This window comes from Schistocerca gregaria, chromosome 1, assembly GCF_023897955.1.
Source record: "Schistocerca gregaria isolate iqSchGreg1 chromosome 1, iqSchGreg1.2, whole genome shotgun sequence".
Lineage (NCBI taxonomy): Eukaryota > Metazoa > Arthropoda > Insecta > Orthoptera > Acrididae > Schistocerca > Schistocerca gregaria.
Window position 1 is genome coordinate 846304796 of NC_064920.1, and position 15933 is coordinate 846320728.

Consider the following 15933-nt stretch of genomic DNA (forward strand, 5'->3'; position numbering starts at 1 on the left):
CCTCACGTTTAAAGAACACCCCGATAAACGGATATTTCTACAGTCAACCAAGTGCCATGAGTTTCTGTGACTCATTCCACCGTCTCCTTTTTGTCGCCCAAAACATCTACCATCATCTTGTTTTTCTATCCCTCATTTCCGCGCAATACATTTCTATTTTAATGTATAAGGGGCAGTCAAATGAGAACGACACATGTGGAAAATATGTAAGCAAACTGTTTATTATTTCAAAAACAGTACCCATAAATGTTAATACATTTATGCTTCTGTGAGACAAGACGGTCAATGCCTTCACGGAAAAATCTTTGGAACCATGATTATACCCAGGCGTGCACCTCTTCCTCCGAAGGAAACCGATGGCCACTAATGTCTTTTTTCAGGGCTCCAAAAATATGGAAATCATATAGATAGAGAGAGATCGGAATTTTATGGAGCATGTGTACGGTCTTCCAAGTGAAACTTCTACAGCGTTCTCCAAACAACCTTGGCAACCTGTGGGCCCCTAAGAAAGAAATGTGTTTGTTTCCTTGCGCTGCCTTCCTGTGCCGAAGACAAACGGTAAATCAGAACCTTTAGGATGCGCTCTCAAATCCTGCTCCGATAGTTTTGATTTTAAACTGATTAACATCAGTGGCGATTCTTCCCCACGAACAAGTCAAATTTCTTGCCAGTGCTTCTTAAGGATTGAGATACAGTCCTTCTAGTTACTTCACCCGATATTAAACCTTTAAACCTAAATGTCAGATCTGCCTATAATAATTGCATAAATCGTCATATTTGCACCTGATCATTTTGTGTGAGTTAGAGGTTGTCACAGTTGCACAATTTACTAGTTATATGTATAACACTTCCCATGTAGCAGGAAGCTCGTCGATTATTGCTGAGAAATTGAGGTACTTGAGAATACTGTCACGTCGTTAATCAAGTGGTCAGAGTGGTTTCTAACAGTGAAAGACATTTCCAACGCGAAATGAAAGTGATGAGAAATATTATGTAAGTTGCTATTTCCCCTTATATAGTAGGTTTAAATGCCACTCCTATCTTCACTCTATTAATACCAAGGCTGATTCCCTATCTTGTCGGAAAGTTATCGTGTTTCATGCACAGCAAACGAAATTCTTTATGTTCAAAAGCCTCATTATCTACTTTGTTTCAAAGGTTTTCCATGTTTCGTATTTCATCCATATTTTTAGTTAATTTATTTAGTAAATACTGCATAATCACATGTTATGTAAGTAATTTATTGTGGAATGTAGCCGTATAACTCCTGTGAAGGCAATACCTCAAGGTTAAATGCTGAAGGACGTACAAAGAGTTCTGCTGTTTAACTGGAAATCAAAGCTGACGTATACCCGGTGGTTCAGTTTTCGAAAGACAAGCAGGTGCCTTATTAATACAGATACTCAGTATTGTAATAGTTGAAGTGTCTGTGTTACATTGCCTGATTACTGTCCCTGTTAAAAACAGCTGTGTCTAGTTACGAGCGGGAGACCATGAAGATGTTGCAGACGGTAAACAAGTCCGACTTGGCAGAGGATGAGTAGGCACGAAGTCCGTGTCCTTTTCAACTATACCGACATTTTGTCAATAAGTTTAGGGAAACTATAGAAAGCCTAAATGTGGATGACCGGATAGGATTTTGAACCGTCGTCTTCCCTAATACAAGTCCAGTTTCTTATCACCGCGCCGCCTCGGCCGGTTTTCAAGCAATGAAGGTCATGCAACATCATGCGAAAACTACGTAGATGACATGAGTGAATGTGCTGTTAGGATGCTGCAGTAACTGTGAGATATGTATTAAATCTGAATGTGACTTCATACATGTAGTACACTATTTGTCAGAATTTAACATTTCGAGAATTCTGCCCAGTAGGCAGCAAGATGACACAAGATGACAAAAAGGCAGACACCAAAAGTAGATTAGAAAAGGTGAATACAGATTTTCTTCAACATAAGAACTCAGCTTGTATCAAATATTATCAAGAAAATAAGGGAGCTTTGCCAGTAGTCGCACAAAAGAAGAATTTTAAGTGTTTAGTGGACACAAATATTAGTGGACATAAAATGAAGAGGCAGCCACCAGAAAGACCAGGCGAGGAAATATAAACATATGAAAACCTTTACCAAAAAACAAAAGAATTGCAATCAAGATATGCGATAAAACATCATGATAAGCTAACTTGATACTGAAGCAAGAGTAAGTAAAACTTGAGGAATACGTGAAGATTATAGTAGGTAAAACAAAGATTTTTAAATATGGGTAATGCGTATGTTTGTGAAACGAAAAAATGGTAGCAGATACTGACACAGTGAGGAGTACATCGGCCCAATTGGAAAAGCAATAACTGAAGAGAGGAAATCTTTCGGAGAAACACAATATGTGTACCACATTTCACGAATGGAGACGAAAGAAAAAGTTAGACTGAGGAACTGTAGTGAAGTGTGTGCGTACGACATCAGACGGTGATGGTAATGGAAATTAGCTTCTACAATAGACTGAAACAGTCTAGGTCTCCAGTATTAGTTCCCTAAGTGTGAACTACTTGCTGCGACAAATACAGTAACAAAGAGGAATAAATAACTTTGATGTGAATAAGAAATATAATTGTGTAGATACCTAATCTAGTGTTCCCCCAACATTAATTTTCTGGCCGATGATTTACGTACTACATAATCCGATCTTGAAGGTTGTAACGTCAGTTCGTGGAATATGTCCAATAGATCCCAGGTTTCCGACCGACTGAAATGATGATACAAATGAGACACTGGACTTGTTTCAGATCGGCGTCTGGTCTGCTTCCAACGTCTGCTTCAAAACTATTCTCAGGCGAATGCTGGAGCGATTCCTTAAATAGGCCATGGCCGCTTCCTTCAGTTGAGTTTCTGCTCGTCTGTAATGACCTTGAGACTGACGAGACTCTGTACCCTCCTAACCTTCCTTCCTTCTTGATAGCCATGACATTTCAGAATCTTATTTCTTATGTAAAATGATGAGGTGAGTGTTTGTGTAGATATTTCACATTCAACTTTGATAATCGTTATCCATATTTTACATAGTGGAACAATCCTTCAATGTTTACTTTCAAAGATGGATAACTAGAACCTATACATAAAGAAAATTGTTTGCTGTATCCTCAAAAGCTGTAGAGCATTTGTTATAAGCATCTACGAAACATGCAGATGGATTTAATTTTTCTTTTCCTCTCGATTCTTATACCTAAAGAAACATAAACGTGAAATAGTAAATAGAAGTTAAACAATATCTTTGCATGTCTGGCTAGTTCACAGTTACTACATGTAACGGCGCTATTGGTACAAAATCCTCTACGTCGAGGATTTAGTTGTTTCTGTTTAGTCAGATCTAGTGTTGGCTACAAGACGTCTTTAGCATTGTGAGCCGTATAGCTACGGATTAAAAATTACATTAAAGTTTGTAACTGTAGACGTAAAGCAATTCATATGCATGTAACGTTTTGCATTAGGCGTTATTCAGATTTATTTCAGACTGTTACTTTTTCACGTCTTCTTGTGAAACTAATAAGCAAATAAAATAAATGAAGTCGATTTAAACTTATCCTTGATGAAACAGGGACGAACATGAGATCGAGAAGCACAGAGAGATACATGAGTACTGCACATAGAAGCACATATGTGGTCACGACTTGCTGTCTACCAACCAGCAGACGTGACATTATTTATAATACAACATATTACAGCGAAACTAAAATGGTTTCGTAAAGTGAAACCAGTAAAGTAACCTGCCAAAAGTTACAGGTAGATGTTCAGTCGTCCGCGTTCACTAAAAATTAAACCCAAAGTGAAGCATGAAAAGCACGCATATCGTGTACATTACAGACCTTTCTGCCAAGTTTACACCATGAATTTACAACACCTTCCTTAATAACTTTGTGTAATTTTTTTTCTTTCAGTTATATACTTAAATTTTTAAGTCCACATCGGTAGTTAATTTTTCAGTGACTGCGAAATCTGCCCACTTTACCTAGAAATCCTGGTTTGTATTTTGCCCTTAGCTTTTCATCAGTAGCGATCGGAAAGCAGAAATGCAGTTACCAAAACTGATGAATGAATTAATTAATTAATAGAGAGCTGTCAACTTTATTTTTCTCTCAGACATCATGGCTAAGCTGCAGTTCATCACTCAAAATTTAAAACCCGCACCATGGCCAAGGCCAGGAGAGATGTACCTCACATCACACAATTGATGTCAAAGGAAAGTATAACAAAATTTGTCGCTGGCCTTTACACTGCTGTTGTTTCTTGCATATAACCAGCGTTATCGCAGATAACTGCGGATGCAAAGCTTTCCAAGGTGCATTGCAATTAAATGCGGATTTTCCGTGCCACGGGACTTACGCCATGCATAATGCCAATGCTTCGCAACGACAATTAAGGGAGAACCTGCCTACGCCGTCGCTGTTTGATGGGAATTGACCGATAGATTAATACTGGATAGTGTAACGTGGACAGTGAGCCAGGAAAGCAGTGTCTACGAAGCGTAAGTGCTAAATTGAAGGAATTTCAGGTAGCCATTCACAGAACACTTCACTTGTTGATGCTGTTTGTGTCCATCCTACTGTCTTAGCTTTTCCCGTTCCATTACCGCCCGTTTTTTACGCCCATTGTTGCGTAAATTATTTTTATCTTATGTGCCATAAGCCACTCAATTAGTCGATTAGTTCTCCTCGGCGCGAGCTCTGGAACAGGTCATTTGACGCATATTTTGTACTCAATTTACCCTCTTAAGGGCCGACTTTGGGAAAATATTTCCTCCGAATTTCATATCTCTACTACCAGTCTTATACGCTAAGTATTGTTAGTTCAGTTGGTTTCTCTTTGAAAAGTACACAAACTGAGCGGCCAAGAGGCATGGGAGGGGTTGTTCCATTTGAATACATGCCGTGTATGACGCCCGAATGTTGCGCGAGATGCCGCTTACGGCGCGAATGTGGGCACGTTACCTGAGCTCTTTATCACAGACAGGTGAGTAGTAGGGGACATGAGAGCGAGTAGCGAGTTAGCCGACATTAACGCGAAATGACAATCGCTGCAAGACGTCTGGGCCATAACGGATCGAAATTACACAAGACTTTAGGTTTCTAACGTCAACACTGTTGTTGCTTCCGTAGAGCTGGAAACTGGAGACATCAGCAGCGAAATACCCTGTTATGGAGAACAAAGGAGTGCCTACTCCACTCAGCTGTTTTAATATTTTAATTTCTTTGCAAACGACTTCGAAGTAACTACAGCTTCATCTTCAGGCATTTAAGAGCAGTTATCGAAGTGATATACCACCGCTAGAATAACCTGTTTATGGACCCAAGCATTACCCACTATAAGACTATGTCGTACAAATAAGACTGTCTCATAATTACTGCGCTAGAGGATGCTAGAATACATTAAGAGGATGTACTTGCAATTGTACGTCACGTCGATAATAGCGCTTAAGCACCTGAAGATGAAGCTGTTATTGAAATGGTTTGCAAATGAGGAAAAGGGTTAAACACAGTTGAGTGGAACACCAAACTCCAGAAAGTGTACAGAATAAGATGACATCACTACAATACATGAGTGATATTCCATAATGCGGAACTTCGGCATTGCGGGAGGCGGTTGTCTTGCCTGTTGTATTATATGCTTCAGAAACTAGAGGTCTAGGAGAGCATTCAAAAATTTCTGAAACTGCAAAGGGGAAGCGAAAAATTCTAAGAAAATTTGGGGGCCTGCTAAGTGGCATATGGATTTTAAAAAAAAGGAAACTACAGATTTAAACACACCAACATACAAGTTCACTGTTGCAGTAAGCAGAAGACGCTTTAACTCCTATAATCACTTCTCCATAATAGACGACACTAGATAACAAAAAGACTACTTAATATAATAAATTCAAAAAAGTTGAAAATCACTTGGTTAGAAGAAGTTAAGCAGGACTTACGAGAAACAAATACCACGGAAAATACTATCAGAAAACACAGAGCGTTTAGAATCCTAGTTGCAAATCACACATTCGTAGAGCAAGCTAAGATAATACTCTGGGGAACATTGGACAGAGGAACGGAAGAGACAATACATGGAAATCGTGAGAGAGAAGAAGAAAAAGAAACTATCACACCAAGCTAACAAGTTAAAACGAGCTCTTTAACTTGGCGTAACGAAGAAAGAAGGAAGAAGAGTTGAGTGAAAAAAAAAAAGCAGTAGCCTTTGTTCTCCATGCCATAAGAAATGAACAATGTCTAGGGTGGATTTTCAGTGTTGCAGGGACGATGTTACCAGAAGTGTAAATCATTGTACTGGAAGAGGAGTATTTGACGAATGGACGTCACATCGCCTCGGCAGATCCATACGAGTCTGAGTCTGATCGCAGCCGATTAAAGTCTGGGACATGTAAGGAATTCACCATTCATTAGTCGTAATTGGCTCACAGAGATTGTGAGTAGGTAAAGGACTGATTATCGAGCGCGGAGATCGTCAGATTACTGATACTGTTGTCGCTCACAGTAGCGAGTCGTTGTTGTGATGGCTTAGCGGAGGAAAGTAGCGGCCCCATCACTGTGGGTTGATCTTCAGCAAATCTTATAATTATACCAATTAGTGGCAAAAGTATTTGCTTTTACCAAAAAGTTAATATAAATATGCAGTGTCTCGATTATACGTGCTCACGTCAGCCGCGACGTCCAATGGACTGCATTGTAGAACACGTGTGCACAGTACTACGAGGAGACTTCTAAAAGTAAATCACGCACGTGATCCCACGCTATAGCCACTGCGCAACAAGACAGGTGCATCGTCAGAAGTAGTACGTGTTTTAAGTTCCCTGCAGGCACAGTTCTGCTGCGATGTGGGTAACAGGTGCATCGCAGTGTGGAGCGAAGTGACGCGGTAACTGAAAACGTACTCCAAAGCTGAAGTTCACAGGACCAAAGCTGATGTATGCGTGACCGTGCGATTCTTGTGCGGAAAACGTCCGTATTGACATACAGATTCACCGCGGAACTCTGGCGCCATATGGGCCAAATGCAGTGTCATGGAAAGGAGCCAACAATTCAAACGAGGGGCACAAACGTGGGTGATATGAAGATGGCATCTGTTCTTTCGGACATGACCTTCTTCAACGCGGATGCACACGAATTGCCTGAACTCTTACGGGACTCGGTGGATTGTCTGCCGCGAGTTATGAGTACAATGGCAGGGGCACTACGAATGTAGTGGGTGGACTATAAGTTGAGAATGTGGGTCTCACGGGGAGCGTCTAAGGAATAAATCCCTGCAGTCGCACCGTCCTCTGCGCCCTCAGTAGTTCAGATAGGTAGAGCGTCTGCCATGCAAGCAGGAGATTCCAGGTTCGATTCCCGGTCGGGGCATACATTTTCAATCGTCCCAGTTGCTGTATTTCAACGCCTGTCAGCAGCTAATGGTATTGATTTAATTGTAATTTCAACGCGGGTGATGGTTATCGTGAAGGAAGGGGCGCAACAAGGACGGCAGACAGTATTCGCGCAATCAAGAAACTATTCGCAGCAGTCACGAATTTTCAGATAATGCGGACGTTCACAAAGCTGCTCTCGAAGGCCCCGTGACCAAGGAGCGCATTTCTACCGTCGAGGAACAGAAGGGTCGGTAGAAAATTTATAGGTACTTGGTGAGTATGTAGAAAAGTAGTATCACGTATCTGTGTCACTTTTAAGTGCAGTGCAATAACAATAATAGCTCCTTGGACCGCCATACCAATGTGCACTTAACTTTTTTAAGTCCCCTTGTACAATAACGTGTGACGTTATTTAGGTGTAATGAACTCGTGGTTTGATTAGACGCGAGTATGTGGGTAAGACGAGCGTAGTGTGTCTCCAATTGTGTTTAACGAAATTACATTACTTAACAAAACTAAAAATCACAGTGAACTTGGTCATCGCAAGGTCTGTATTTCCTGAATATAATGTTATTAAGCAGCCAGATCTCGTTATACTTATAGCATATACCGTGGCAAAATCGATACTCTATAACACTAGTTCACGGCAACAGAGACCAAAGATTATGCTGCCAGATTATTCCAGATTTTAACAACTAAAATAAAAGCAGGGGTGTTCAAAGTGCTAGGATCTCTATGTAGAAAAGTAGTGTGACGTATCTGTGTCACTTTTAAGTGTAGTGCAGTAACAATAATAACTCCTTGGCCCACAATACCAATGTGCAGTTAATTTTGTGAAGTCCCCTTGTACAACAACGTGTGGCGATATTTAGTTGTACTGAACCCGTGTTTAGATTAGACGCGAGTATATGGGTAAGACGAGGGTAGTGTCTGTCTCCCATCGTGTTTAACGAAAACACATTACTTAACAAAACGAAAACTTACAGTGAACCTGATCATCGCAAGATCTGTATTTCCTCAATATAATGTTATTAAGCAGCCAGATCTCGCTATAGCATCTACCGTGACAAAATCGGCCGGCCGGAGTGGCCGAGCGGTTCTAAGCGCTTCAGTCTGCAACCGCGCGACCGCTACGGTCGAAGGTTCGAATCCTGCCTCGGGCATGAATGTGTGTGATGTCCTTAGGTTAATTAGGTTCAAGTCGTTCTAAGTTCTAGGGGACTGATGACCTTAGAAGTTAAGTCCCATAGTGCTCAGAGCCATTTGAACCATTTGACAAAATCGATAACATTAGGTCACGGCGACAGAGGTCAAAGGATAAGCTGCCAGTTTATTCCAGATTTTAACAACCAAAATAAAAGCAGGGGCGTTAAAAGCGCTAAGATCTCATTTCCGCGAAGACTGTGTGGTGGCAAATGCACCGCATAGGCTTCAACAGCCGGCGACCGACTCCCGTCAGAGTGGCTTGCCACGAGTATCGGTGACTTGTTGCAGATGGGCGCAATATCGGAAACTGCACGGCCAGGCGCTGCAGCTGCCACTGACCTGAGGCAACGGCAGAGGCAGACGCGGTGGCGCCGCTGGCGGAAGCGGCGTGTGGCGTGCGACGTGCGACGGCGTCATCCCGAGTCCGTGTGCGACTGGCTCAGTGGCGGGCGCTGAGCATCCCGGTCGGGGCGTGTGTCGAGGCGGAGCGCACAGTAGTCAGTGGTGAGCGGCAGGGGCCGGCGTGCGACTGGCGAGCGGGCCTGCGGCACTCCACGGCGGCGTGGCGGAGCGCCGGCCCCCTCCACCAGCGCTATACACGCGGCGGGCCGCGGGCTGCAACTGCACCGGCCACCGACACCCCCAACCGTGAATCACTCCCGTTCCTCCGCGTTTCCCGGTGCGCTCCACCGACGCGTTAGGAATCTGGAAGTCAGATCGACCCCACACACAGCCGCGCTATTCCCAGAAACGCGATAACACAGGCGGACATACCTTGTCTCTCAACCTTCCGCCCTCTGCCGGAAATATTGTTGATTTCTAGATTCAAACTCCAATCATACGGTCAAGTGTCCTTGGGAACTCGTGCACTCTACGACCAAGTTCAAACGGCTCTAACAAGGCAACCTCCCCATCACACCCCTGAACACAGATCAATCGAGAAAACAGGAAGAAGTTGTGTGGAACTATGAAAAAATAATCTAAACATACAAACTGAGTAGTCCATGCGCAAGATAAGCAACATCGAGGAGAGTCTGAGCTCGAGAGCGCCGTGGTCCCGTGGTTAGCGTGAGCAGTTGCGGAATGATAGGTCCTTTATTCAAGTATTCCCTCGAGTGAAAAGTTTGCTTTCTTTATTTTCGCAAAGTTATGATCGGTCCGTTCGTTCATTGACGTCTCTGTTCGCTGTAATAACCATCTGAACCATAAAAAAATATCCTACTGTGTAAAGTTATGATAAATTTAATAGTTTCAATTTGGAACTCCTTCCACACGACACCATTCTCTTATTGGTCCTTCCTTTTTTCCAGTGGTTATTGCGGCCCGAAAAAAAAAAAAAAAAGTTCAAATGGCTCTGAGCACTATGGGACTTAACATCTGAGGTCATCAGTCCCCTAGACTTAGAACTACTTAAACCTAACCAATGTAAGGACATCACACACATCTATGCCCGAGGCGGGATTAGAAACCTGCGACCGTAGCAGCAGCGCGGTTCCGGACTGAAGCGCCTAGAACCGTTTGGCCACAGCGGCCGGCATGTCCAAGTTCACGGACATTAAGAGCAGGAGTGACCAGCCTGCTAGCTTCCCTGAGCCATATTGGAAGAAGACGAACTTTCGGGCCGCGGCCGGCCGAAGTGGCCTAGCGGTTCTGGGCGCTTCAGTCTGGAACCGCGCGACCGCTACGGCCGCAGGTTCGAATCCTGTCTCGGACATGGATGTGCGTGATGTCCTTACGTTGGTTAGATTTAAGTAGTTCTAAGTGTAGGGGACTGATGAGCTCAGATGTTAAGTCCCATAGTGCTCAGAGCCATTTGAACCTTTTTTTTTTTCGGGCCGTAATAACCACTGGAAAAAAGGAAGGACCAATAAGAGAATGATGTCGTGTGGGAGAAGTTCCAAATTGAAACTATTAAATTTATCATAACTTTACACAGTAGGATATTTTTTTATGGTTCAAATGGTTCAAAAAAATGGCTCTGAGCACAATGCGACTTAACTTGTGAGGTCATCAGTCACCTAGAACTTAGAACTAATTAAACCTAACTAACCTAAGGACATCACACACATCCATGCTCGAGGCAGGATTCGAACCTGCGAACGTAGCGGTCACGCGGTTCCAGACTGTAGCGCCTTTAACCGCTTGGCCACCACGGCCGGCATTTTTTTTTTAACCTATCGTGCAATAGGTGCTGACTTCATAGGCCGCACTGGCAGCTGCTTTGGGCTGCGGGTTGGACACCCGTGTACTAAGGCATGACTCATGAGGCAATATTAACAGGAGACCGAGGGGGGGGGGGGGTGGTAGGGGGAGGGCAGTAAGAATGACTTATAAGGGTACAGAGAAAAACTGATGGGGAGGAGTGAAGCCTTGCACGATACAAAGGGATGTTTGAAGAGATGTTTAACGTCCGGTCCCTGACAAAATCATTTACTTCGTCAGAACAGGCCCTGGAAGGCCCAACGGTACCGACCGCCCGCCGTGTCATCCTCAGCTAGAGGCGTAACTGGATGCGGATATGGAAGGGCATGTGGTCAGCACACCGCTCTCCCAGCCGTATGTCAGTTTAGGAGACCGGAGCCGCCACTTCTCAGTCAAGTGCATTAATCTTTCATTTTCAGTTATTATAGTAGTTATCCATAGGACTGGCGACCGTAATTTTCCCCAAATCTCAAATATCTACTTAACGTCAATTAATTGTTAACGTAACGACCGCACATTTCTTTCTTTATTAATTGTACCCTTTTCTCAAAATTAATGTCCAACAATTTCATTTGCATTTTTCCTTTTATTTAGATGTAACCCTTTTTCCCTCTTTACCGACAAATGAACTTCGGTGACGATTACCTTTCCCAAATTTCCATTAGGTGCACGCGGTTTAATTTTTCACGGTCATTAAGGTCGATAAGTGAGGGGGAGGTTACACACTGGCCATGCGATCGCGGGATGTCGGCTTTCCACAACCTTCCTAGTATGATGTCTCATCATTGGGCGGTAGACATCACGTGCGGTAGGGTTCCTGGTACTAGGCAAGTAGGCATGGACATAACTGTGTTCGATGAAAAAGGTCCTGACGTGAGAGAGCGGGGAATAAATATGGGCTACTGCGACAGGTGCCACTCGAGAGGGAGGGGCCAGTTCGTCCATCAGGCTTCCCCATAATCCGGTTCGGCGGCGGGTCCACGACTTAACCATCGTACTTATATAAAGGGCAGCTGATCTCGCTTGGACGTTGACAAGGCCGAGGCCGCCATCTCGAGAAGGAAGTGTCAGCGTGTCGTAGCGGACTTTGAGGATAAGACCCGCGCCTACAAAGTAGCCGAACTTCGCCTGAAGTCTGTGTGCCATTGCCTTTGGCATCGGTAAAATCTGTGCTAAATGGGGCATTCGCGAGACTAGATGAGTGTTAACAAAATCCACCCTTTGTAACATGTCCATTGCTCTCAGGCGGTTGCCACTAACTTTCGCGCGAATAGCTTGAAACAGGCGTTTATAGTTAAAGGAGATTGTGCGCTGTATATCACGCGTGAATGTGATCCCCGTACATTTGAGCGTGTCCACTAATGGCAATGGAGCCACAATCTCTGCTGGAAGACCTCGACCGATGGACATAGCACTATATTTCGTCAGGTTCACACGGCTGCCCGCAGCAGTCCTGTACTGGTTGATCCTTGCCAGTGCCTCTCGCACTTCATCCTTCGGTAGAACCAAGAACACGATGTCATCTCCATAGGCGCGGCAGATGAAAGCATTCCCCCACACTGTTATCCCTATGAGCCGGCTCCTCAAACCGTGAAACTGTGTGCCAGACCGAGACTCGAACTCGGGACCTTTGCCTTTCGCGGGCAAGTGCTCTACCAACTGAGCTACCCAAGCACGACTCACGACCCGCCCTCACACCTTCATTTCTGCCAGTACCTCGTCTCCTACCTTCCACACTTCACAGAAACTCTTCTGCGAACCTAGCAGAACTAGCACTCCTGAAAGAAAGGACATTTCAGAGACATGGCTTAGCAACTCCGTGGGCGGCGTTTCCAGGATGAGATTTTCACTCTGCAGCGGAGTGTGTGCTGATATGAAACTTCCCCGCAGATTAAAACTGTGTGCCGGACTGAGACTGGAACGCGGGTCCTTTGCCTCCACTGCAGAGTGAAAATCTCATTCTGGAAGCACTCCCAGGCTGTTGCTGTCTGCAGTATCCTTTCTTCCAGGAGTGCTAGTTCTGCTAGGTTCGCAGAAGAGTTTCTGTGAAGTGTGGAAGGTAGGAGACGAGGTACTGGCAGAACTGACGCTGTGAGGGGGGGGGGGGGGGGGGGGGCTCGTGACTTTTGCTCTGGTAGCTCACTTGTGTAGGTCACGATTTCGAGCCTCGGTCTTGCATACAGTTTTAATCTGCTGGGAAGTTTCAGTTGTTATTGTTGCCACTTCCCCCAATTATTTTAAATATTCTGATGGAATATTATGTATTTCATCTGCCTTTTTGATCTTAAAAGAAGTCCAAAGCCCTTTTAAACTCCGATTCTAATACTGGGTCCCCTATCTCTTCCTGTCGAACTTTGTTTCTTCTTCTGTCTCGTCATCAGAGAAGTCTTCCCCATCATAGAGACATTCAATGTAGTTTTCTCAGCTATCCACTCTCTCCTCTTCATTTAGGAGTGCAATTCCCATTCCACTTTCAATGTTACCGCCTTTAGTTTTAATTTCACAGAAAGTTGTTTTGGCTTTTCTATATGCAGATTTAGTCCTTCCCACAATCATTTGTTTTTCTATTTCTTCAAATTTTTCTTGCAGCCAATTTGCCTTAGCTTCCCTGCACTTCCTATTTATCTCATTCTTAAGTGACTTCTGTTTCTGTATCCCTGAATTTCTCCGTACATTTTTGTACTTCCTGCTTTCGTCGATCAACTGAAGTATTTCTTCTTTTACCCACGACTTCTTCTCAGTTACCTTCCTTGTACGTGTGTATTCCTTCCAACTTATTTGTTTGCCTCTTTAAGAGATGTACATACCTCTTCAACTGAACTGCCTATCGAGCTGTTCCTTACGGTAGTATCTATAGCCTCAGTAACTACAAGCTAATCTCTTCATTCTTTAGTACTTGCAACATAGTAGCAGCAGAATGTACAGTGATCCCCTAAATCATTTATGTCTTTACTCCAGTTACACATCACACTCATATACAACTGAAACCGTCTATGATGACCATCCGCCAGTCTGAAGAAATAAGACAGAGGCGTCCTGCTATTGAGTGTGGCCATGTACAAGATGTACCAAAATTACGAAATAAGACAATCAGGAACAATAAATTATATGTAAATTACACATTCTCATAACTGAGTACAAACAGCTAACTTATCGACGTATGGTACACTCAGAAAACAAGAGTAAGCCGCTAAAGTACGTCATCTCGTGTAAAAAGGTTAATTATCACATACAAGATCGAATAAGCATGTTGAATTTGTGCAACAAAATATTCAAGATAGCCGACTAACGAGGCGAATGGGTATTTGTCTTGCGTAATTACAAGTTATTTAGGGGGTCGATCGTTCCTCCCCTCTGTACATGAAAGGATAATATCAAATTTACATCTAAACGGCTCTTTTCAGAGCTAAAGGACAAAGACTCAGAATGCACTATCTCGGAACAGAAGGATCCAGCAGATCATAAGGTGAGATTCTATCCAAGATCTTCAGGAAAAAGGATGTGGACATCGCTGTTATTCAAGATACTCATATCGACAGTGAAGTTAATATTCGATCAAGAAGCAGAATACAAGAGTAATAAGTATTTGATGCAGCGCAACTTGCTTTCGTAGTAGTATAGAAAATGCCTGCTTATTACGTGTTGATACTGAAAATGAGAACCAGATTGTCACCAATAAAGTTAAAAAGACCGTAGTAGCAAAAGTGTATAAGACACCTTGAGTCCAAGCGCAACCTGAAGTTCTAACACCACTCGCTGATCCAGCTATCTATACAGGCGATTTTAAAAGCAGTCATACAATGTGTAAATATAACACCAGTGATTAGAATGGTCTGCACTTGCAGAACAAGCTGAAGAAAACCATTTAAGCCTCATTTTAATGCATAAGGTAAGGGTAAATTCAGATCTTCAGCATGGAGCGGAGATTAAAACCCAGTTCCTTGCTCATCGAAACAAATTTCTTAAAAGCAACCGCTACACATGTCCAGCATAATTCTAGGTGACTTTTGTAACAGCTCACGCTGACCAGTCATGTACAAAGTGGGGTTCCAGATTCCAGTTAGACTAACTTGGAACTTTCAGAGGACAAACTGGGAAACATTCTCCAAGGAACTTGATAAAATAATCACATGAATAGCAGTTTCACCTGAAGATTATGAAAGATTTGTTAGTGCTGTAATCTCGGCTGCAAAGAAATTTGTACTTAGGGGTTACCGCAAGGAATATATATTCCATCGTGGAGCCATGAAAACGAAGATCATACACTCCTGGAAATTGAAATAAGAACACCGTGAATTCACTGTCCCAGGAAGGGGAAACTTTATTGACACATTCCTGGGGTCAGATTCATGACGTGATCACACTGACAGAACCACAGGCACATAGACACAGGCAACAGAGCATGCACAATGTCGGCACTAGTACAGTGTATATCCACCTTTCGCAGCAATGCAGGTAGCTATTCTCCCATGGAGACGATCGTAGAGATGCTGTATGTAGTCCTGTGGAACGGCTTGCCATGCCATTTCCACCTGGCGCCTCAGTTGGACCAGCGTTCGTGCTGGACGTGCAGACCGCGTGAGACGACGCTTCATCCAGTCCCAAACATGCTCAATGGGGGACAGATCCGGAGATCTTGCTGGCCAGGGTAGTTGACTTACACCTTCTAGAGCACGTTGGGTGGCACGGGATACATGCGGACGTGCATTGTCCTGTTGGAACAGCAAGTTCCCTTGCCGGTCTAGGAATGGTAGAACGATGGGTTCGATGACGGTTTGGATGTACCGTGCACTATTCAGTGTCCCCTCGACGATCACCAGAGGTGTACGGCCAGTGTAGGAGATCGCTCCCACACCATGATGCCGGGTGTTGGCCCTGTGTGCCTCGGTCGTATGCAGTCCTGATTGTGGCGCTCACCTGCACGGCGCCAAACACGCATACGACCATCATTGGCACCAAGGCAGAAGCGACTCTCATCGCTGAAGACGACACGTCTCCATTCGTCCCTCCATTCACGCCTGTCGCGACACTACTGGAGGCGGGCTGCACGATGTTGGGGCGTGAGCGGAAGACGGCCTAACAGTGTGCGGGACCGTAGCCCTGCTTCATGGAGACGCTTGCGAATGGTCCTCGCCGATACC

General features: G+C 44.0%; 1 protein-coding gene across 1 annotated transcript in view; it reads right to left on the minus strand.

Annotated features, from left to right (window-relative positions):
- The window catches only part of LOC126272587 (facilitated trehalose transporter Tret1-2 homolog), a 340117-nt gene extending 330903 nt beyond the window's left edge, over positions 1-9214 (minus strand). The window contains exon 1 of the mRNA XM_049975536.1: positions 8930-9214. Coding sequence (XP_049831493.1) covers positions 8930-9007 — 78 coding nt within the window. The 5' untranslated portion in view covers positions 9008-9214. The remainder of the gene's footprint in view (positions 1-8929) is intronic.
- Positions 9215-15933: the final 6719 nt, after the last annotated feature.